The sequence below is a fragment of the Budorcas taxicolor genome, chromosome 5 (assembly GCF_023091745.1).
Source record: "Budorcas taxicolor isolate Tak-1 chromosome 5, Takin1.1, whole genome shotgun sequence".
Lineage (NCBI taxonomy): Eukaryota > Metazoa > Chordata > Mammalia > Artiodactyla > Bovidae > Budorcas > Budorcas taxicolor.
The window spans coordinates 38174334-38196939 of NC_068914.1; the positions used below are offsets into that span (position 1 = coordinate 38174334).

Consider the following 22606-nt stretch of genomic DNA (forward strand, 5'->3'; position numbering starts at 1 on the left):
CTAAGGATTTCCAAATCAATCCCTTAATTTCTTAGAGAAGATAATAAATTTAGATAAGACAGTTGCTACAAGATGCAAATGAAAGTATGTAATCTGATCAGACATGATAGTTTGGAAGAATACATCAGTAATAATAAGTTGTACTTGAAACATTTTATCATGTATTTCTTTATTATTTTTAAGGGGCAAAAATTTTAGATTTTACAATTCTCCTTTCAGACGATATTTTACATCCTTCCACGCCTCTCCGGCCTTATTGAGGATGAATGGATTGCCATTGGTAAATTTACCAGGTTCACTGACATTCCTTTAGATGCAGGATTTCAGTGGTACCTTTCTACAACTCAACTGTGTGAACTAAAACCAGGTGACTGGTCCCAGCAGGACGTAGGTAAGCATTTTTGTTTTCCCCCTGTTGCCTGATCAGGCTCCCTGATTTATATTACTTAGAAACGATAGTTGGTCACTGTTTTGTTGATGTGCTGACCTCAGCTCCCCCTGTGAGAGAAAAGACAGACAGTGTGGTGTCACTTTGCACTTCTGTCCTAGTTTTAGAAGTACGCTATTATTCATTCATTTACTTTAGAAGTAGGCTTTTAAAATTATGTATTATTATTATTTTTGGCTTCACTGGGTCTTCGTCGCAGCACTCAGGGTTTCTCTCTAGTTGTGGCTCACAGAGCTTAGGTGTCCAGGGGCATGTGGTATCTTAGTTCCCCAGCCAGGGATCAAACCCACGTCCTCTGCATTGGAAGGTGGATTCTTAACCACTGGACCACCAGAGAAGTCCCCTGACTAGTACTTTAATCTAGCCAATGTCAGTTGGTTTTGCTGTTCAAAGCCGAAGAGAGCCTCACCTGCTTTACCATGTAAAGCTAAAATCTTCTCTCTTCTTTGCCTTCTACTATATATTTCTGAAAAAAGAGATTTTTTTTTTAAGGGCCAAATTAAGCAGTCTCTTTCCTTGTCCCTTTCGGGAATGAAGCCGAGCTTCCCATTCTCGCTCCCTCTGGCTGGCATCACTTACCTCTTAGATCTTCCCCTAGGCTCCAGCCCTCAGCCACGCCCACTTCCCTGCAGCTTTCTCTAGGACCTGCCTTTCCCTGTTGATCACCTCCTGCTCCTTCCTCCCCTCAGTCAAGCTTGCCCTCCCAAAACCTAGGATCAAGTCCTGCACCCATCTTTAAAACCACAGTGAACCTTAAGAGATGTGTAGCAGTGATCTGTATTCTCCGCATTTCTGTCACTCACATTGTCCTCTTCGCTTGCCCTAACCCAGAACCATCCCTGCGGCTTCTTTCAGAAAAGCAGAAGCTGTCTCGTCTACTTCTTTACCATACCTCACTTTCAGTTCAGTTTATTCCAGTCGCTCAGTCGTGTCCGACTCTTTGCGACCACATGAATCGCAGCACGCCAGGCCTCCCTGTCCATCACCAACTCCCAGAGTTCACTTAGACTCGAGTCCATCGGGTCAGTGATGCCATCCAGCCATCTCATCCTCGGTCGTCCCCTTCTCCTCCTGCCCTCAATCTCTCCCAGCATCAGAGTCTTTTCCAATGAGTCAACTCTTCGCACGAGGTGGCCAAAGTACTGGAATTTCAGCTTCAGCATCATTCCTTCCAAAGAAATCCCAGGGCTGATCTCCTTCAGAATGGACTGGTTAGATCTCCTTGTAGTCCAAGGGACTCTCAAGAGTCTTCTCCAACACCACAGTTCAAAAGCATCAATTCTTTGGCGCTCAGCCTTGTTCACAGTCCAACTCTCACATCCATACATGACCACAGGAAAAACCATAGCCTTGACTAGACGGACCTTAGTTGGCAAAGTAATGTCTCTGCTTTTGGATATGCTGTCTAGGTTGGTCATAACTTTTCTTCCAAGGAGTAAGCGTCTTTTAATTTCATGGCTGCAGTCACCATCTGCAGGGATTTTGGAGCCCCCCAAAATAAAGTCTGACACTGTTTGCACTGTTTCCCCATCTGTTTCCCATGAAGTGATGGGACCAGATGGCATGATCTTCATTTTCTGAATGTTGAGCTTTAAGCCAACTTTTTCACGCTCCTCTTTCATCAAGAGGTTTTTTAGTTCCTCTTCACTTTCTACCTGACTTTATGTAGCATTTATTTGCTTGTTTCCTGCTATCCTGATTTTCCTTCTCAGTCTGACTTTTCTTCCTCTCCTTGAGCTCTCCCACTTGCCCCTTAAATTTATACTTCTCTAAAATTTTAGTGTTTTCAAGCATCTCTTGGATAACGTTAAAAGTGCAGATTCTTGAGTCCTGCCCTTAGATTTTAACTCTGGAGGGCAGTTCTGGGAATGTGCATTGTTTAATCAAATACTGTGGATGTTCATGAATGCATTTTAATACTATCACCTTAAATTTATTTACTCAGTCTACAAAGATTTACTGATTGCCTGCTACAGGCTGAAAGTTAAGACAAAGGCCATGCCCTCAGGGCACTCAATTCCTAGATGAGCACACCCCTATAGCAATGGATAATATGTCAGCAAAAAAGTACTGTGGAGACAATAAAGCAAAGTAAAGCTGTGACAAAGGATTAAAAAGACCTTTTTCAGGCTTCCCTCATAGCCTGCAATGCAGGAGACCCAGGTTCTATTCCTGGGTTGGGAAGATCCCCTGGAGAAGGAAATGGCAATCCACTCCAACATTCTTGCCTGGAAAATCCCATGGACAGAAGAGCTTGGGGGGCTACAGTCCATGGGGTTGCAAGAGTTGGACACAACTTCGTGACTTCACCACCACCAAGGAGCTAAAGTTGAGCAGAGGCAGACAGGAAGTAGGAACAACTGAGGCAAAGCATGGAGGAAGAGCTTCCCTAAAATAGAGGTCAGCAGATGTGAAGATCTATGGGCAAAAGACTGGTGACAAGAGCTGGAAGGGACAGCCTGCTGGGAAGGAGAGAAGGGAGCAACAGCACATCCTGACGTCTGATTGGAGTTCCACTGTGGAGAGGGATGAGGAGTTACTGAGTGGGGAAAGGCTGCAGAGGTCTTTCTGTTTGTTTGTTTTGGGTAAAGAGAGATATTGCAATATGATTTCTATGTTGTTCAGTTGCTAAGTCATATCCCACTCTTGGCAACCCCAGGCTTCCCTGCCCATGACTATCTCCCTGAGTAACCCACTTAGGGAGGTATCACCCCAGGGAGATAATGGAAACCCACATTCGCTTTCCACCCTGAATTTGCTCAAACTCATGTCCATTGAGTTGGTGATGCCATCCAACCATCTCATCCTCTGTCGTCCCCTTCTCCTCCTGCCTTCAGTCTTTCCCAGCATCAGGGTCTTTTCCAGTGAGTCACATCAGGTGGCCAAAGTATTGGAGCTTCGGCATCAGTCCTTCCAGTGAATATTCAGAGTTGATTTTCTTTAGGACTGACTGGTTGGATCTCCTTGCAGTCCGTGGGACTCTCAGGAGTCTTCTCCAGCACCACAATTCGAAAGCATCAGTTCTTCAGTGCTCAACCTTCTTTATGGTCCAGCTCACATATCCGTACATGACGGCTGGAAAAAACCATAGCTTTGACTGTGTGGACCTCTGTCGGCAAAGTGATGTCTCTGCTTTTTAATATGCTCTCTAGGTTTATCATAGCTTTTCTTCCAAGGAGCAAGCGTCTTTTAGTTGCATGGCTGCAGTCACCATCTGCAGTGGTTTTGGAGCCTGAGAAAATAAAATCTGTCACTGTTTCCATTTTTTCCCCATCTATTTGCCGTGAAGTGATGGGACCAAATGCCATATTCTGAGTTTTTTGAATGTTGAGTTTTAAGCCAGCTTTTTCACTCTCCTCTTTCATCTTCATCAAGAGGGTTTTTAGTTCCTCTTCTCTTTCTATGCTGAGACTCAAATACTAGGATCCCCTAGGTGCCTTCATTTTTAATTCCCATTCTGTTGGCTCTCCTTGCACATTTTTTACTTTTTTACAGCTAGAAACCACCACCTGTGTAACTGCACCTTTCAGATCTTTGTCTCTCCCAGCCTCTTTCCTAAGCCTGCTAGATGCTTGCACCAGCTCTTCTGTAAGCTCTTTAAACTCAGTATCCAAACCCACATTAGCTTTCCACCCAGAGGCTCCTCCTCAGTATTCCCTTTCTATCAGTGAGGTTGCTTGCTCTCACAGAAGTCATTCTTTTCCTGTTGTCTCTTGCCATGTCTATCCGTTAGAAGAGCTTGGCAACTCTGCCTTTCCTCTTCAGCCCTTCTTGCATCATTTAATTGAGACTTTCTGTCTTTGCTGGGCTAGTGCAAAAGCCTCTCAGTGATTTTCCATCCCCAGCTTTTCCTCCTCCACATCACTTTGGAGGATTTTTCTAAAACACAAGACCAGTACTGTTAACGTCTTCTTAAAACCCTGTACTTGCCTCCTGTCTATATGATAAATTGTTTATCATTATACACAAAGTCCTTAGGACCGGGTCTGTCATGTGCCTCCATCAGCTGACTGCTGTGAGAGCCCTAAAGCGCTGCCGCCGCCCGAGCCCTGTCCTGCCGCAGCCTGCGTGTGTGCACATGCCAAGTCTGCAGCCTGCACCACCCTTCCCATGCTCTGCTCTGCTCAACACTCCCTCCCCGGAGCCCTCCTGGGTCTGGCTCTTTGCCGTCCCCCCCGTTAGTAACGCCTCCCTGTGTGAGCACGCCATCAGTATAGGACTGCATCACCGTCCGGGTCAGGTCTCTTCCGTCCCCAGGAACCTCAGAGCCCCCGTCTGCTCAGTCAGGTTCGGAGTGGGACAGGGTTGAGGAAGAGCCTGGAAGAAGGATCTCAGACCTGAACACACAGTTAGACAGGTCAGTATGTTCTGTGTGCTCAGCGAGTTGGTGAAGAGAGAATTATTTGAAAGAATAGTCCTCATTTTAGAAAAGGGCCCCCAAGTACTTGTAAAATAAGATAAAAGCTGTTTATGTTGTTTTCTGGAATACAGTATTCCTACAGAAAACTCCAGTCTAACAACACTGTTTGCAAGATACAGGATTATTTTCTGTACATCTAAGAAAAAATGCTACCAAACTATGGATGTGGGACTTAAGGATTCTAAGATGCTTCCAAATTTTGGGTATGCTAACATGGAAAACAGTGTGAGACTTTATTTTTTGGGCTCCAAAATCACTGCAGATGATGACTGCAGCCATGAAATTAAAAGACGCTTACTCCTTGGAAGAAAAGTTCTGACCAACCTAGATAGTATATTCAAAAGCACAGACATTACTTTGCCGACTAAGGTCCGTCTAGTCAAGGCTATGGTTTTTCCAGTAGTCATATATGGATGTGAGAGTTGGACTGTGAAGAAGGCCGAGCGCCGAAGAATTGATGCTTTTGAACTGGGGTGTTGGAGAAGACTCTTGAGAGTCCCTTGGACTACAAGGAGATCCAACCAGTCCATTCTGAAGGAGATCAGCCCTGGGATTTCTTTGGAAGGACTGATGCTAAAGCTGAAACTCCAGTACTTTGGCCACCTCATGCGAAGAGTTGACTCATTGGAAAAGATTTTGATGCTGGGAGGGATTGAGGGCAGGAGGAGAAGGGGACGACAGAGGATGAGATGTTTGAATGGCATCATGGACTCGATGGACGTGAATCTGAGTGAACTCCGGGAGTTGGTGATGGACAGGGAGGCCTGGCATGCTGTGATTCATGGGCTCGCAAAGAGTTGGACACAACTGAACGACTGAACTGAACTGAACATGGAAAAAATGTGCATCTTTTATTTTCATAAATTGTTGTATTTTGCTTAGTAGAGTTTAATTTGAATATTTGCAACTATTATTGAAAGTGGCAATTGTATCTGAATCCAGCTAAAGTTCTTTAGTTAAAAATCTCATTTTAAACTGTTTATTTAAGCTCCTAAAAATATATATATGAGACTTTCCTGGTGGTCTAGTGGTTAAGAATCCTCCTGCCAGTGCGGGGGACAGGGGTTCGATCCCTGGTCCAGGAAGATCTCGAGTGCCTCGGTGCCTGCCCTACGACTACTGAGCCTGCACTCTAGAGCCTGCGAGCCGCGGATGCTGAAGCCAGCGCGTTCTGGAGCCTGTGCGCCACAGCGCAGCCAAAACCAAATAACTAACACACATACACACACACACACAGAGACACAGACACAGACACACACACGTAAATAGAGGTTTATATTTTCTTTTTCCTTCCCAGGTTCCAACTCAGGTGAAGCAGATAACCAGTCAGAGTGGATTGATGTTCAGAAGAAGATTATCCCGTGGAAGAACCATGTTCCAGACTTGGACCTGGAGCTGGTATTTCAGGATCGTGCTGCCAAACTTGGAAAGTCAATCAGCAGACTGATTGTAGTGGCCTCACTCATTGATAAGCCAACCAATTTAGGAGGTAAAGGGACAGTCTTGATCCTGAAAATCTATACTAACCCAGTGCCATTTGGGCCTCTTGTCCACATTCCACCTTCCCCGGGAGCTCCAGAGGATGCCCGGGTCCTGGTGGGCGTGGCCTTAGGCTGGCGGCAGTAATCCCCGCTTGTCCCGTGCAGGGCTGTGCCGGACCTGTGAGGTGTTCGGGGCCGCGGCGCTGGTCATGGGCAACCTTCAGTGTGTCAGAGACAAGCAGTTTCAGCACCTCAGTGTTTCAGCAGAACAGTGGCTTCCTTTAGTGGAGGTGGGTGGAAAGTGCTTGATTATTAAAATTTTCATTCACCAGACTCTCTAGTACTCTGTCTTCCTGTCATTCCTTTTGCAGTAGTCCAGCCTGTCATATTTTAAAAATAATACTAAAAAGTAAAATACAGCCCACTCTGTTCTCCTTTTTATTATCTCTCACACTATTATATTTTTAGAAATCATCAATAATGTAGACTTTTTAGTGAAATGTGTCCTGTTGTAACTCACTCTGATTTTATAAATGTATATGATGTTGGGAGCATCCTTTTTTATAGTGTATAATTCTGTCCTTTTCCTGTTAACAAATTTCAGTTTCATCAGAAGTTTCTTTTTTTTTTCTTTTATTCCCATCAGGGCTGTAAATGAACAATTTAATATTCTGCTCTTTTTAAACTAAGGTAAAACCACCTCAGCTGATCGATTATCTACAACAGAAAAAGGCAGAAGGTTACACCATCGTGGGTGTGGAACAGACTGCCAAAAGTGTAGACCTAACCCGGTACTGCTTCCCTGAGAAGTCTTTACTCTTGTTGGGGTAAGAGCTTTGTCTTGAGTCTCTGTCTCGAAAATGTTTCAGAAGATTTACAGTTTTACCTGGGCTCCTGATCCTACCCCCACACCTGACTTCTGACTTAAAGTTTTATGAAAAGCGCCACCCCCTCCCACTCCCTGGCCCCCCCCGCCCCCAGGCTTTCCTTTTACTTTACCTGTTGGGGATGGTTCGGTGAACACAGAATCAACCCATAAATCTTGTTACACTCTTGTTTATTTTTCTGGTACCATAGACTTGTTTCATTTTGTTAACCTTTCTCTTCCAGTAATATCCAGGATGTCTAAGAAAAAAAAATTGCTTTTTACAAAAAAACTAACCTTTCTTCCATTTCTCCTCATCAGCAACGAACGTGAAGGGATTCCAGCGAATCTGATCCAGCAGCTGGATGTGTGTGTGGAGATTCCTCAGCAGGGCATCATCCGCTCCCTCAACGTCCACGTGAGTGGGGCGCTGCTGATCTGGGAGTACACCAGGCAGCAGCTGCTGAAGCAGGGGGGCTCCACGGCCTGACGCCCGCGCCTCACCTGACACGGGTTGTTGTTGGTGCTGCTGAAATGTTTAAAACTACCTGGACTCATGAGATAGATTCTGAAATTGACTGGGATAGTTTTGTCTTTTTTATTCACAGTTTAATGCCAAAACTTTATCATGTGCCTTAACTATATTACTGTATATGTTGTCCCCTTTAATAAACATTTTTGGCTAAGTTGTATTACTTCTTTAATAAAATATTTTAATTGTGGAAATAAAACAATGAATTTTAGAAAGATCTTTTCTTTCCTAGAGACTAGTATTGTCAGAAAGGTGGATTATGGTGGGAGAAGGCAGGATTAAGGCGGCTGCAGTTATCTATGAATACTGTTCCCTTGCCAGGAGGAAGCACGGGCTGGGGCAGGGGGGTGGAAAGTTAGCTTCCCCATGAGGAAGTCACTGGCCTCCTGCTGCTGCTTTCTATCCATTTCTCAGAGGAAACATGCTTGGCAAGGTTATCAACCCAGGGTCCCTGTAAAGTTCGTAATTTAGTTTTAAAGCCATGAAATAGGCCATCGATTCAGTTCAGTCACTCAATCGTGTTCGACTCTTTGTGACCCCATGGACTGCAGCACACCAGGCATCCCTGTCCATCACCACCTCTGGAGTTTACTCAAACTTATGTCCATTGACTCAGTGATGCCATCCAACCATCTCATCCTCTGTTGTTCCCTTCTCTTCCCGCCTTCAGTCTTTCCCAGCATCAGGCTCTCTTCTTGTGAGTCAGTTCTTCGCATCAGGTGGTCAAAGTATTAGTTTCAGTTTCAGCATCAGTCCTTCCAATGAATATTCAGGACTGATTTCCTTTGGATGGACTGGTTGGATCTCCTTGCAGTCCAAGGGACTCTCAAGAGTCTTCAACACCACAGTTCAAACGTATCAATTCTTCGGCGCTTAACTTTCTTTATAGTCCAATTCTCACAACCATATATGACTACTGGCAAAACCATAGCTTTGCCTAGAAGGACCTTTGTTGGCAAAGTAATGTCTCTGCTTTTTAATATGCTGTCTAGGTTGGTCATAACTCTTCCAAGGAGCAAGCATTTTTTAATTTCATGGCTGCAGTCACCATCTGCAGTGATTTTGGAGCCCCCCAAAATAAAGTCGCTCACTGTTTCCATTGTTTCCCCATCTATTTGCCATAATCATTCAGATAAAGTTTTTAGGAAATTTTCCTATGTCACCTTTGCTCAGGGTTCAAATAATGATTAGATAGTAGTCTGTATTCTTAGAGTTGTCTGCGTAGACAGAGAAGGTGACTTAGTCGTGCTCATCATTAACCAAAAGTGAGACTGGAACCCTCAAGGGTTGATTCTCTGTTTTTGTTCTTCTGAGGGTTCTGTTATTAGGATTACTTTATTATTTAATGGTAACTATCACCTTCCAGCAACATAATCACTGGGTCTGTTTAAATAATATTTAGATTTCAGAATCTGTTCCCTGTATATATGTTTTTCTGCAGCTTTATTAAAACAATTTTTGTTTTGCATTAGAGTTGCAAAGATAGTACACATGCGCTTCACCCAGATACCTCTAATAGGATCTTACATAACCGCAGACATTCATCAAAACTAAGAAATTAACATTGATAACGGTGCTGTTCACTACGCAAACGATTCTGATCTGTCCAGGTTTCCCGTTTCCCGCTGATACTTTTTCTGTCCCAGGAGCGCTGGCTTTGGCATCCGGGATGCTGTACTGATTCTACTCCGCAGTCTCCTCCAGTGTCTGACAAAGTTACGTGGGCCGGTTCCTTTCTTACCCATTCCTTTCAGTGAGTTTATGTCATATATGTGTAATAGACTGATTTACCAGTCTTCATTCCAAACAAAGTCTCTCAAAATCCTATTGGATTTTAATGTGCACAAAGTCACTCTCTACAGTGTATAACTCTCTTGGGTTCTGACAAGTGCACACCATGATGTCGGAGAAAGCAGCTTCCACACCTAAAAATTCCTTTGTGACCCCTTCAGAGGCAGCCTCCTCCACCAGCAGTGAATACCAGTTTGTTTCCCTGCGTCTTCATCAGCACTTGGTACTATCAGTGTTTTTAAGCCGTTCTAATAGGTATGTAGTGATCAACTGTTATGGCTTTAGTTTGCATTACTCTACAAATAATAGGGAGTGTCTTTATAATATGTTATTTATAACACTGAATAAATTCGTGAAAACACAATTTGCCCATTTTTTAACTTCAGTGATTTTTTTAAGTAAGTGTTCATTATTCTGGATACAAATTCTCTATGATATATATATGATTTGCAAATATTCTCTCCCAGTTTGTAATTAATCTTTTCATTCTCTTAATAGTGTCTTTCACAGAGCATAAATTTTTAATATTGATAAAGTCCAACTTAGCTTTATTTCCCCTTATGGATTGTGCCTTTGAGGTCATCATCTAAAATTTCACTTCCAAACCCCAAATCATGTAGACTTTCTCTATACTTTCTTCTGTTAGTTTTATATTTGACATTTAAGTCTATGCTCTATTTTGAGGTTTTTTTCTATCTCTTTAATTAAGTGCAGTTTGTATTGGCGTTCATTTTATTGTGCATGGACACCCCTTTACCCCTTATCCAAACTCGGTTGACTGTGTCTGTGTGGCTGTACTTCCGGACTCTCTTCTGTTCTGTAACCATGGGTCTACCCTGCCAATACCATATTGTCTTTAATTACTGGAGCTTTACCAGCATTAAAATCACTTAATATGAACCTTCCAGTTTTGTTCTTTTCAGAATTATTTTGCCTTTCCATACAAATTTTAGAATCAGCTTGTCAATATATACCAAAAATCCTGAGATTTTTATTGGGGTTAATTTGAACCCATAGAATAAACTGAGGAGAATTTAACAGTTCCTTAGCAACAGTGAATCTTCTAACTCATGAACATAGTACCTCTCCAGTTAAGTTGTTCTCTGATTTCAATGTTTTATAGTTCTGAGGATATAGGTCCTACACATACTGTTAGATTTATATCTAAGTATTCCTTTGTTTGTTTTTTTAGTGCTATTGTAAATGGTGTATTTTAAATTTTAGATTCCAGTTGTTCATGGCTGGTATACACAAATATGATTTTCTTTTGTATAGTGACCTTGTTTCCTGCCACCTTTCTTAAGATTCACTTACTAATTCTAGGTGCTTTTTTGGAAGGTTCTTTGGTATATTCTGTAGAGATACTCATATTGTCCATGAATAGAGCCAGTTTTACTTCTTTCTTTCCCATTTGGCTGCTTTTTTTGTCTTACTGCAGTAGCTGGGAATTCAATACAGTGTTGAATAGGACAAGTGGGGGCCTTTTTACCTTGTTACTGATTTTAGGGAAAAAGCATTCACTGTCGTCTTGTTTAGTAACTAAGTCATGTCTAGCTCTGCGACCCCATGGACTGCAGCCGACCAGGCTCCTCTGTCCATGAGATTTCCCAGGCAACAATCCTGGAGTGGGCAGCCGTTTCCTTCTTCAGGGGATCTTCCCAACTCAGGGATCGAATCTGCATCTCCCGCACTGGCAGGAGGGTTCTTTACCTGAGCCACCTGGAAAGCCATTCACTGTCCTATCATTAACTATATTAGCTGTAAGGATTTTTTGTAGATGGTCTTGATTATATTACCTGTATATCTGAAGTTGAACCTTCAATTCCTCATTTTTTGGAGGCTGTATTAAAATGCTAACTCCCAGGACAATGGAAATCTATCTGCTTTTTTCAGTATATATCTCTATAATAGCATTTGCCTACTCCCCACCCTCCAACAGCACAAAGGTACACATGTTGTTATAATTAATTTTTTCTTAAAATATATATTAACTAAATTAAGCATATTTCATATCATTTTATTTCAATTCTTCATACTTTGAATAATGGAATCTTGTTACTTGATCATTTAAATTAAGAACCACATATATGAAACAGGCTTTGGTGTCGGCCATCATTCAAACTACTATTGTCCCAGAGTCAAAGCATTTTTGAATGTCCAGAAAAAGTAATTTCAACTTTTCTGAACTATTCAGGAACAGCCTAGGACTGTGCAGTCATTTTCGAAGGCTGGAAATCTCCTGCTTCAAATTTTTCTTTGAATTTTAAGTAGTCTCTTCTTTTATCAAAATATTTTATCTGTTGAGAAAAAAGGGTTTGAAATAAGGGTAAGTTATATAGATTAAACACAAGGAACAGACTTAAATGTAATTAATTATTCAATATAAATTATGTAAGTAGCCTAAGTAGTTTACATTCTAGAGTCTCTAAAGGGAGTGTAGACCAGTGAGTTCTAACCCTTCTTGGGTTATGAACCCTGCTGAGAATTTGAGTATGCGGTGCACCTTTCTCAAGAAGTGTATCTGTGCTTGCTGCTGCTGCTGCTAAGTCGCTTCAGTCGTGTCCGACTCTGTGCGACCCCATAGACGGCAACCCACCAGGCTCCCCCGTCCCTGGGATTCTCCAGGCAAGAACACTGGAGTGGGTTGCCATTTCCTTCTCCAATGCATGAAAGTGAAAAGTGAAAGTGAAGTCGCTCAGTCGTGTCCGACTCTTCGTGACCCCATGGACTGTAGCCCACCAGGCTCCTCCGTCCATGGGATTTTCCAGGCAAGAGTACTGGAGTGGGGTGCCATTGCCTTCTCCAGTATCTGTGCTTAGACACGTAAAATGTGCCAGGAGGGTCCACAGAACTCTCAGGTCACAAGACTTCACGATTGAAGACACTATACAAGTTTTTCCTATCAACTGTGAGTTCAATTAGCTTTATAATTTACCAGCCATGATATTTCTATTTATTTTTGGCCGCACTACATGGCATATGGGATCTTAGTTACCCGACCAGGAATCGAACTCACACCCCCTGCAGTGGAAGTACAGAGTCTTAACCACTGGCCCACCAGGGAATACCCCATCAGTCACGACATTTTTATTAAGTTTATCTTACCCAGAAACATACATTTAAGGAGACACACACACAATTAAAAATTATATGTATGAACTATGAATAAGGAAACTGATGGTAAAGCTTTAATAACTTAAAGATTTCATTTTATTGTTTCTATTTACATCCTCCTCTTGCCACAGGGGAGTCTGGAGTATCTTAAAGCCCCCATATCCTGAAACAGTAAAATCACAGAAGTAGAAAATCAAGGCCAGCCACAAAATCTTCAGTGTCTTTATCTGAGCTGTTCTGCAGACAAGGCAAAGGCAGGATACGACACACCTTTTCACTATCAGAATAGAAAACCTTTTCTTAGGATTTAATTGTTGAATATTTCAGTGGAGCCCAAGTAAGTAAAAATGAGCTTAGACTGAGGACGTAAAAATCTGCCCTGCCCTGTCTCAAGCTGGGATAAAAGACGTTAACGTTCCTCCAGAGGACGTACTGCAGGCAAAGACTGTCCTAAGAAACCCCTTTGAGTGACTACCGCTTTCTTACTCACCAAAAAACTGTTCTCGAAAATCGAACTATCAGAAATTTTCTCTTTGAAGTTACTTTGGTAAAAAAAATCCCCCACTTTTACCTGGGGGATCTGACTGGCACTTTGACACAAAGAAGTAGTCCTGATTGGAGCTCAGGTGCGGGACTTCAAGTAAGGGACTTCTAAGCCTATGACAGTCAGCATTTATCTTTGTAGGAAATAGGACCCTGGGTCCACTTCTCAGTCCGGAGTTGTCGGCCTGCTTATACACAGAGCCCCTCAAAGCATCACTTTTTCAATTTCACCTAAACCCTACCCTTCCCCAAGCCCTCTGATAACTCCTTTCCACTTGGTGAGATGCCCACAGCAACTCCAACACATGGGCTCACAGCATGCTAGTTAATCTGTCAGACTCCATACCTCTGGCGGCCTTCAGCTGACTAAGCTGGGACGGATGTCATATGTAAAGAATATCAGATGAAAAAGTAGACAATGTCCTTAACATTTCTGTGGCAAATCAACAGATCTTTGCATTTCTCCTGTTACATTGTCAACTGCCTAAGGGATAATTCCATTTAATGGTCCTACTTAGATTTCACTCCCAACTTGTCCAGAACTTACTTCTCTACAGACATGTTTTTCTTCCTCTGTCCCATATTTCAGTGACTGCATCACTATCCACCCAAATGCTCTGATCTCCTTCCCCATCTTGATCGCTACAATACAGGCCCACATCATTTCTCACTTGGATTGCTGTAATAGCTCTATAACTGGTTTCTCTACCTTCAATCCACCTGTCACACCACTGCCAAGTATCTTTTGGAAATCTCAATTTTATCATGTCACTGCCTGTTTAAAGATCTTTCAAGGTATCCTTATTGCCTTCAAGAACATCCAAACTCCTTGTTTGTAAGGCAAACGAGGTTATTCAAGACTAAACCTCCGCCCACCTATCCTCTGGGTGTACCACCAACCCCTGAAATGCTAGCCACCCAGAGCTACCCCCTTTCCCCAGTGTGCTGATTTCTCATGCGTCTTGCTTCCATGCCTTTCATATACCATACTCTGCTTGAAAATCTCTTCTCTCTAGTCTTTACCACCTGATTCAGTTAACAGTGGAAGGCCCTCAACATGTGCACCTCCATGAGGCTAATGTCCAAAAAGGCTAACAAATCAGCAGGCATTCCTTGAAAAGCACTGTATACATACAATGCCAGTGTCCTTAAGCCATTAAATGAGATGCAGTATAGTAGCATGAATACCAAAATACTGGAATTTCTGAGACATTTCAAAGGTTGACAGTGAAAAGACAATATCCAAAGTTGACATTGTTGTTGTTCAGTCACTAGGTCATGTCCAACTCTTTGCAACCCCATGGACTGTAGCACGCCAGGCTTCCCTGTCCTTCACTATCTCCTGGAGTTTGCTCAAACTCATGTCCATTGAGTTGGTGATGCCATCCAAATTGATAGATACAGCTGTCCAGTTGCTCTGTTTGTGGAAAACTGCATTGGATGATGCTAGAATGACAGACCTGATCCCTGCTCCTTCCTAGGTTAAAGAGCCAATAGGAAACTTTAAGTAGGACCATAATACAAGGCAAACTGATGAAAGGGCTAAGCAAGGGGGTGAGCATGCTTGCTCAGTCGCTAAGTTGTGTCTGACTCTTTGTAACCTCATGGACTGTAGCCCACCAGACTCCTCTGTCCATGGGATTTCTCAGGTAAGAATACTGGAGTGGTTTGCCATTTCCTTTTCCAGGGGATCGTCCCAAGCTAGGGATCAAACCCACGTCTCCTGCTTGCCAGGCAAATTCTTCACCACTGAGCCACCAGGGAAGCCCAAAGCAAGGAGGGAGGTAAGAGTAATTTGGTTTTGTGATGACATATTAGTTTTATGGCCTACATATTACATAACAAATTTGTTTTTTTAGTGTTTTACAATAGAAGCATTCACTGTAAATCTCTATTTGGTTCTACTTTTATCTTTACTATTCGTTTGTGACTTCAGCTAAGTGAAAGAACAAAAATTCTGGAATCGGAGCAACCTCCATGCTAATCCTCTCCCCACCACTTTACTCGTTAACTGATCTTGAACAAAGTATCTCACCTCTCTGAGCCTCAGTTCCTATTGTATAAAAGAGATACAAAGGCACCTCACAAGACTAAATGAAAATTAAAGCAAATGCAAACACAGCATCTCGCATAAAATGCACTCAGAGGACACCCCATCACTTCCCTCCCTGTCACCCTCTCCACCTTCTCATACACATCTCTGGAAATATCTTTCATTTTTATTCTAAGGCAATTGGGTAAGACTTCAACAAGTCTTGAGTAGAAAGCAAAGGTGAAAAGGGAGCAAAAACCTGAGGGCACAGGCTAGAAAAGACAGCTCGATCGTGGACCGAGTCTGCAGAAGACAAAGATTTTCCATGGGTGTGCGTCCCTGTCAAATGCAGCAGAAGTTACTTTGACTACTTTGGCCACACCCCTTTTTCCTTGGAGCCATCTATAACTTTTCAGGTTGCTGTCATGTTCTCTAACAACACTCATGTCATAACTCAGATGGTTTCAGTATCCATGTGGTTGATCCTTTCAACACCCTGGCCTCTCAGCTCCTTGACCTCTTTCTTAACTGATCTTTTCCTCCAACCTACCTCACTGCCAGAATCAAAGCCTAGTCCTCGTCTTTAACAACAAACATGGCCACGCCATAACCCCAATTCTGAGCATTTCCGTTCTCCAAATGCTCCCTTTTCACTTTCTAAGACCCTGATGCCAACAATCCATTGATCACACCACCTTTTCATTGACCATCATCCCCCTCATACCCTCACTTGTCTCTTTACCCTGAACCCAAAGCTTTTCATTCAGAGGAAAAGCCACTGTCCCCGGCTTCTCAGTGCCTCATATCCTAACTTCTAGTTTCTCCTTGCTGTTCCTTAAGCACACTGGACCCGACCCTATTGCAGGGGTGTTGTGTCACCCTGCTTCACTCCTGAGAACAGTCCTCCAACAATTCCCACTGTGGAGCCTGACACTCATCTCTGGGACTGTGTTGATGTTAGTATCTTTGCCTGAGGTGGGGAGCAGGTGAGGAGGGCCTGTTGGATACAAGATGAGGAAGAATTCATTTGTGTATATGCAGAGGTCAAGGTTGGTCCTTGAGAACATCCAAATAGGAAGCTCTGGAGTTAGAAAGGATGTAGATTTGGACCTCAACACCTAAGTGGTACTTCAAGCCATGGCTGCAGGTAAGGCTGGCTTGGGAAAGTTGAGCAGCATAGAAGGGAACTCTATAGGGTATGATTTAACAGACACACGAAAGCCTGCCAAAAAGCTATGGCTGCTGGAGACCAGGAAAACTAGGGGAGTGAATTATGAAGGGAGAATGCCACCAGGGAGGTGAAGTCAAAGTTGCTCAGTTGTCTCCGACTCTTTGCGACCCCATGGACTATACAGTCCATGGAATTCTTCAGACCAGAATACTGGAGTGGGTAACCTTTCTCTTCTCCAGGGGATCTTCCCAACCCAGGGATCGAACCCAGGTCTCCAGCATTGCAGGTGGATTCTTTACCAGCTGAGCCACAAGGGAAGCCCACCAAGGAGGTAATGCTTTTGTATTTAAATAAACTTGCATTATGACTAAGTTTCTAGAACATGAGATTTGCACAGCCTAATCCACAGGTTCTTTTCTTGCATGACAGGGACAAAAAGAAGGATGTGGATCAGAGAAGAGCATGAGGTCTGGATTCAAGACTACTGAGCCTGAATCCAGGCTCTGCACTTACACATGACCTGTGCCCTCAGAAGTAAAATGGGGTAACAGAGCTACTGTGAGGAATAAAATATAGAGACGATGCACCTGAAATGCCCAAAGCCTGTACTAATAAATGTTAGCTGTGACTAGCATGCGGGAACCTGGTGAGAGGGTGGGCCTGCACGCCATGGCACCCGGCCTACGTATGAGCGGAGGAGACGTCAATAAAGAAGCACTGGCTGACAGTAAAATCCCTTTATGATGCTGAGAACAGAACCTGCCCTGAAATCAGGGAGATGGGAAGGTCCATTAGCCATTAGGATAGAGAAAAAGCAGTGTGTTTTGGTGGGGAGAAAGAGGGGAAAAAAAAAAAGACTGAAATGTAACTTTTCAAAGGGACTAAGACAGTGATTCCAGCTGTGGTTATCCACCAGAATCACCTGTTGAGCCAGAGCCCTTTTAAAAGAAGCTTCCAGAAGTTTGCAGATCTGAGATGAGGTCTGAGACATAGCTATCTTTTTTTTTTAATATTTCCACATGATTCTGACATGTAAACCTGGAGTGGAAAATCCTGGCTAGGCTGTCAAAAGACAGATCTCAGGGTGAAGAGGTTCTCCTGGAAAAATGTGGGGTAGGGAAGGGGGGAGATGGAACCTGCCAACACTCACCTCAAAGGGCTTCATCACTCCCATCGTACATCCCTGTTTCTAAGTGACCACAGAGCCAGTGAGCAGAGAGTGAGAAAGGGCCTGTTGCATAGGCAGGAACAGTATCCAGGCCTTGAAGGAATTTGATGTTGGCCCAAACTCCCCCATTTTCCTCCTACTTTGTAAACTAGGAGTTAAGTCTCTGTGGGTCTATCTAATGGGAAAACCAGAGATGTATAATATTTGCCTAAGTCATTATCTAACCCAATCACCAAGCCCCTGATTTATCACTTTTCAGTTTATATGTCAAGTTAGACATCTGATTGTCATAGTAATCCCAAGGGACAGGTTACACTGTGCTGCTTTTACACACACAGAGTTCATCTAAAGCAATTATCTCGTCAATGCCTTCATCCCTACCCTCCATCACAGCCTTCTTGTGGTCTTCAAGCCTGATTCTTCATCTAAAAATTTGAGGTGTGAAAAGGTGAAGGTCGTAAATCCACTTCATCTCTAAAACGATCTGTTCTCAAACTGCTTGGTAAAGTTTGGAGGAGCATGATGGTGAGAAATCAAAGTTCGAACCTCACAGCAGCCAGCTAGACCTGACTCAGAACTATGGTTCTGCCACTCACTGACCAATACAGAGTAAGCAAGTTATTGCAATGCTCTGGGCTTCTGCTGTCTGCTCCAGAAACTGACAGCAACAACACCCAACTCAAAGGGTGTTAGTGAAGAGCATCAAATACTTACTGAGCCTGGCGATGGTAGGTGCCTTTTCCACCCCTTCGCATTTGAAGGACAGGCCCCTACAGAGCATGAGCATGTGTCAGCGAGGCGTCTGGAGTGGCTGGTGGCAGAATCCACCATGCGATCATTCTGTTTCTTCTACTCCCTAAGCTCCTTTGTGTTTCAGGTATATGACCACATGATTTTGAGCAGCCAACAGGGAAAGCTTTATTTCTGACAGCAGCTCTAGGACAATGAATCTGCCAACTCTTGCCCAAGATTAAATACTATCCCTTCAGAAGATCCTGGAAAGGGATTTCCCTGGTGATCCAATGGCTAAGACTCTGTGCTCCCAACACAGGGGACCTGGGTTTGATCCCTGGTCAGGGAACTAGAGGGCTTCCTCGTGACTCAGAGGTACAGAATCTTCCTGCAGTGCAGGAGATGCAGAGATGTAGGTTTGATCCCTGAGTGGGGAAGATCTCCTGGAGGAGGAAAATTCCATGGATAGAAGAGCCTGGAGGGCTACAATCCATGGGCTTGTAAATAAGAAAGTGAAAGTGAAGTCTTGTTGGACTCTTTGCAGTCCCATGGACTATAGCCTGCCAGGTTCCTCTGTCCATGGGATTCTCCAGGCAAGAGTACTGGAGTGGGCTGCCATTTCCTTCTAAGAGTTGGAAACAACTGAACAACTAAACAACAACAACATGGAACTAGATCCCACGTGCCACAAATAAAGATCCCACATGCCGCAACTAAGACCCAGGACAGCCAAACAAATCTTTTTTTTAAAAAAAGAAGAGCCTGCAAAAATCTACCAATTTAGGGGGTTGGAATTTTTTGGTTATTTTTCACAGTAGTCTTGAGTCCAGACCCCAGTTTGTTTTTCAAGGAACTTTAAAGAGTCAGGTGACATTTTCCAAAGGTCTGCGCAATATGTACATAAAACAAGCCTGGATTACCAGACAAGGTTTTCTCTGCTGCTCACAGAAACTGTTGACTTGACACACTTCAGAGGGCGCTTCATTTCATAGCTCACCACTCACTATAAGCTCTATGTATTTTGCCAGTGAACAGCGATATGTGCAAGTGTAACTTACCCACTGTTGGGGACAGCTTGATTCAAATGAGCTTCTTAACTTCTTGCACTTAGAAGCGTCCTCTGTGTTCTCATCTAAACACTTCCAGTACTCATCGCGGGCTCCCCAGCAAGCCTGCCTTTCTTTCATAGATGGGGCTGCCATTCCTAGCCGGCTCAAGCTGTCAACCAAAATGTGTGATATTAACAAAGGACTTATAATACCAGAGAAGGCAAGCCAAAGAAAAAGATATTGTCATTCCCTCCGACCTCCTCTTTTTAAAGCTTTGCCTCCGGATTTTAATGATGCGAGCACAACTAATCAGTTCTACAGGAACGTTATCATAAGAGCACTCGCTGCTGCTACTGCTAAGTCACTTCAGTCGTGTCCGATTCTGTGCGACCCTACAGACGACAGCCCACCAGGCTCCCCCGTCCCTGGGATTCTCCAGGCAAGAACACTGGAGTGGGTTGCCATTTCCTTCTCCAATGCATGCAGGGGAAGCTTATCCCTTACTCCATGTAATTGCTCCGCTGCTGACGTAGCAGCTTGGTCTCAGAAAGCCGCTGTTAGATTCCTGGCTCCCACATGGTCTGTCACTTAAGCCAGCGCGTGTATTCTCTCGAGACTATTTCCCCATCGGTAAAACGAGGGTAGCACTGCCCATTTCACAGGGTTGCTGTTCGAACCAAAGTGCTGTACAAATAAATGCAGGAGGGCAAAATCACCAGGCAGGACAAGGAGTGCTACTTCGTCTGGCAGAAGAGAAGCCCGAGGCTCGCGGAGAGTCAGCTACCTCCCGGCTCCATAGCCTCTAGGGCGCGCCCCACTCGGCCCCGCCAGCAAGCCCACCTCTCCGCCCGCCCAGAACCAGGTTCCCTTCGGCGCCGACGGGAGGAAAGAATCACGCGGTCCAACAACCCGGGAAGAAGGGCGTGGGACCGAGTTGGCGCCGCACTGTCTCCTGGCCCGCTTGGGCAAGTCACGTAGACCCCACCACCTCAAGGAAACAATTCACGTAGCGAATTCGCTGGCCTTGGAATGACCCTTACGGGCCACCGGTCTGTTCCAGGAGGGCGGGACTTCCGGCTCCCTTTTCTTATGTGTCGGAGTGACTTCCGGGCCTGCTTCGTCTGGGGCGGCGGGTTATAGGGGTTGTGGAGGTGAAAAGTGGGTGGGATCCGGTCACTCCTCAGAGTGGCCTTGGTTTTATTAATATCTCAGTGTCTGTTGCCCTACAGTTTTTCGTAATTTTAACGAACTGTGCTCCTTTCGTGAATCTGAGCTTTTATACACATTGCGCCAAGCGCCGGCCGGAAGATTTCATGTGCGAGCCCTGCCGGAAACGGCGACTTCATGTGGAAGTTGGCACCTGAGGCGAGAGAGGGACGAAACCTCAAAGAGCTGTGAGGGCTTAACTCCTCGCTTCTTAGATTAAAAGGAAAAAAGAAATGGCCCCCAGAAAGAGGCGGTGACGCCCCGGGACACATGGCAAATAAGTGACTAAGCTGAGAATCCAGGGTACCAAACTCCCGGTTTCCTGATTCAGGTTTGATGCGGTTACATCTCTTAACATCATCCATTACCTTTTCCTTGTTTGAACTCTTGCGGCTTTCTTCTTGATTTTTAACAAGCCTTCCCCAGTGACTGTTAAGACAAGCAAAAGAAAATCAGAAACGATAAAGGAAATCTGAATAAAATGATTTGACCTAGTGAATACTCAGAAAAACAACCGAAGTCAAAGCATAGGTTTTTTGGAAAGGGAACATACTACCAACAATCAACCACATACCTAGCTGTAAAGTAACTCTCAACAAATTTTAAAGGTCATTCGGCATGTGTTTTTTAAGCACATGTTCTAGTTAAGCTAGAAATCAATAAAGAATTATAAAAATAAGCCCATATAACCCATAGCCAATCATAATGGTAGTAATGAGAAAATACTTTGAGCCAAACAATAAAATACAATAGGAACACCTGTAGAATAAAGCTAATGAAGTACTTAAAGGAAAATTTACAATCTTTTTATTTTTTTTTGAAAATTTACAATCTTAAGTAAGTATACTAGAAAAGAGGCTGAAAGATCTTTAGCTAAACTTCCCCTTTCCAGAAATTAAAAAAAGGAGAGCAAAATTAAGGAAAGTAGGAGGGAAATAATGCTAAAAGCAGAAATGAAATGAGAAGTAAGAGTGGTATCTCAGACACTGCCTGTCCTGAGAGCCAGCTGTGCACACCTCTTCCCAATTCCATAATCAATAGTATCATACTGCTAGCTTGAAATCGCCTCTGATGGGAATCTTCACACTGTGGAAATCAAACAAGATAGTGTTTTGTTTTGTTCAGAGCCAGTGCACTAGCACATCACTTCATACAGTAGATTTTTAAAATCCAAAGTTGATTTATTAGGGGGAAAAGACTAATAACATTGACAAAAGTTTAATAGGATTGGGCAATAAAAGGAGAGATATTAACAACTTATACCAGTAATGAAACTGTATTTTAGAAATCAAGAGAACATCTTATAAACAACTCAATGCAAATATAATTTAGATGATTTTGCAAATCTCAAGGAAAACAACTAGCTCACTCAAGAGAAGAAAATAAACCAGTATATAATTTGAATCAGTATTAAAGAACTCACACACAAATTCCAGGTCCATGTATCCACCAGTTAATTCCTCCAAACTTCGAAAAATTCCATTTTTTATTATATAAGGCTACCATAACTTTTGCACTAATTACAGAGTCTCCAAACTTTGAAAACCCAACTCTTTGGAACTCATTTGGTGAAAAAAAAAAATGTGACTTAGTGACATGATAATCACTTATATATCACTTAGCTGATGATATGTTTTGCTGTGGAAATATTGGTATTTTTGATCATAGGTACTGGCCCATTTCTTCTCATATAGTGTACATTGCATGTTCTGTGGTACCTTTCCAACATCCAGAAAAGTCTGTATTCCAGAACACATCTGACTCCAAGTATTTCAGGTAAATTAGGACCTATATGGAAGAGTGATTTTAAGACTTTAGGTTTGAGAACAACTTTTGTTTAGCCATAAAGGAAATGAGCAATAAATTCAACTACATTAAAATTAAGGACATTTGTTTACTAAATACCACCATAAAGTGAGTGGAAAAGTCACAATATGGGAGAAGAAGTTTGCAAAGCATATAATGAGGAATTAGTAGCCAAAATATATAGACATGTACAAATCAGCAAGAAACAGATGACCTAATACTAAAAATAGGCAAATGGCTTAAGTAGG

At 43.2% G+C, this 22606-nt stretch overlaps 2 protein-coding genes across 2 annotated transcripts in view; one reads left to right on the forward strand and one right to left on the reverse strand.

The window, feature by feature from the left end:
• The window catches only part of TARBP1 (TAR (HIV-1) RNA binding protein 1), a 65549-nt gene extending 57657 nt beyond the window's left edge, over positions 1-7892 (forward strand). The window contains exons 27-31 of the mRNA XM_052640412.1: positions 220-391; positions 6166-6357; positions 6515-6639; positions 7040-7176; positions 7536-7892. Coding sequence (XP_052496372.1) covers positions 220-391; positions 6166-6357; positions 6515-6639; positions 7040-7176; positions 7536-7704 — 795 coding nt within the window. The 3' untranslated portion in view covers positions 7705-7892. The remainder of the gene's footprint in view (positions 1-219; positions 392-6165; positions 6358-6514; positions 6640-7039; positions 7177-7535) is intronic.
• A 3641-nt stretch (positions 7893-11533) lies between these two features.
• LOC128048424 (cytochrome c oxidase assembly factor 6 homolog) lies at positions 11534-20334 on the reverse strand. The gene is made up of 3 exons (XM_052640810.1): positions 20187-20334; positions 19356-19515; positions 11534-11834 (listed from the first exon to the last, which is right to left on the reverse strand). Exons 2-3 carry the CDS (start codon positions 19497-19499, stop codon positions 11739-11741), a joined length of 240 nt encoding a protein of 79 aa, XP_052496770.1. The 5' UTR covers positions 19500-19515; positions 20187-20334; the 3' UTR covers positions 11534-11738.
• Between the last annotated feature and the right edge of the window lie 2272 nt (positions 20335-22606).

Coding starts and splice junctions, on each gene's coding strand:
- LOC128048424 (XM_052640810.1), bottom strand. CDS start 19,499: ATGGCAGCCCCATCTATGAAAGAAAGGCAGGCTTGCTGGGGAGCCCGC. Junction 11,835..19,355: donor CAAGCTGTCCCCAACAGTGG/GTAAGTTACACT, acceptor TTTTCTCAACAG/ATAAAATATTTTGATAAAAG.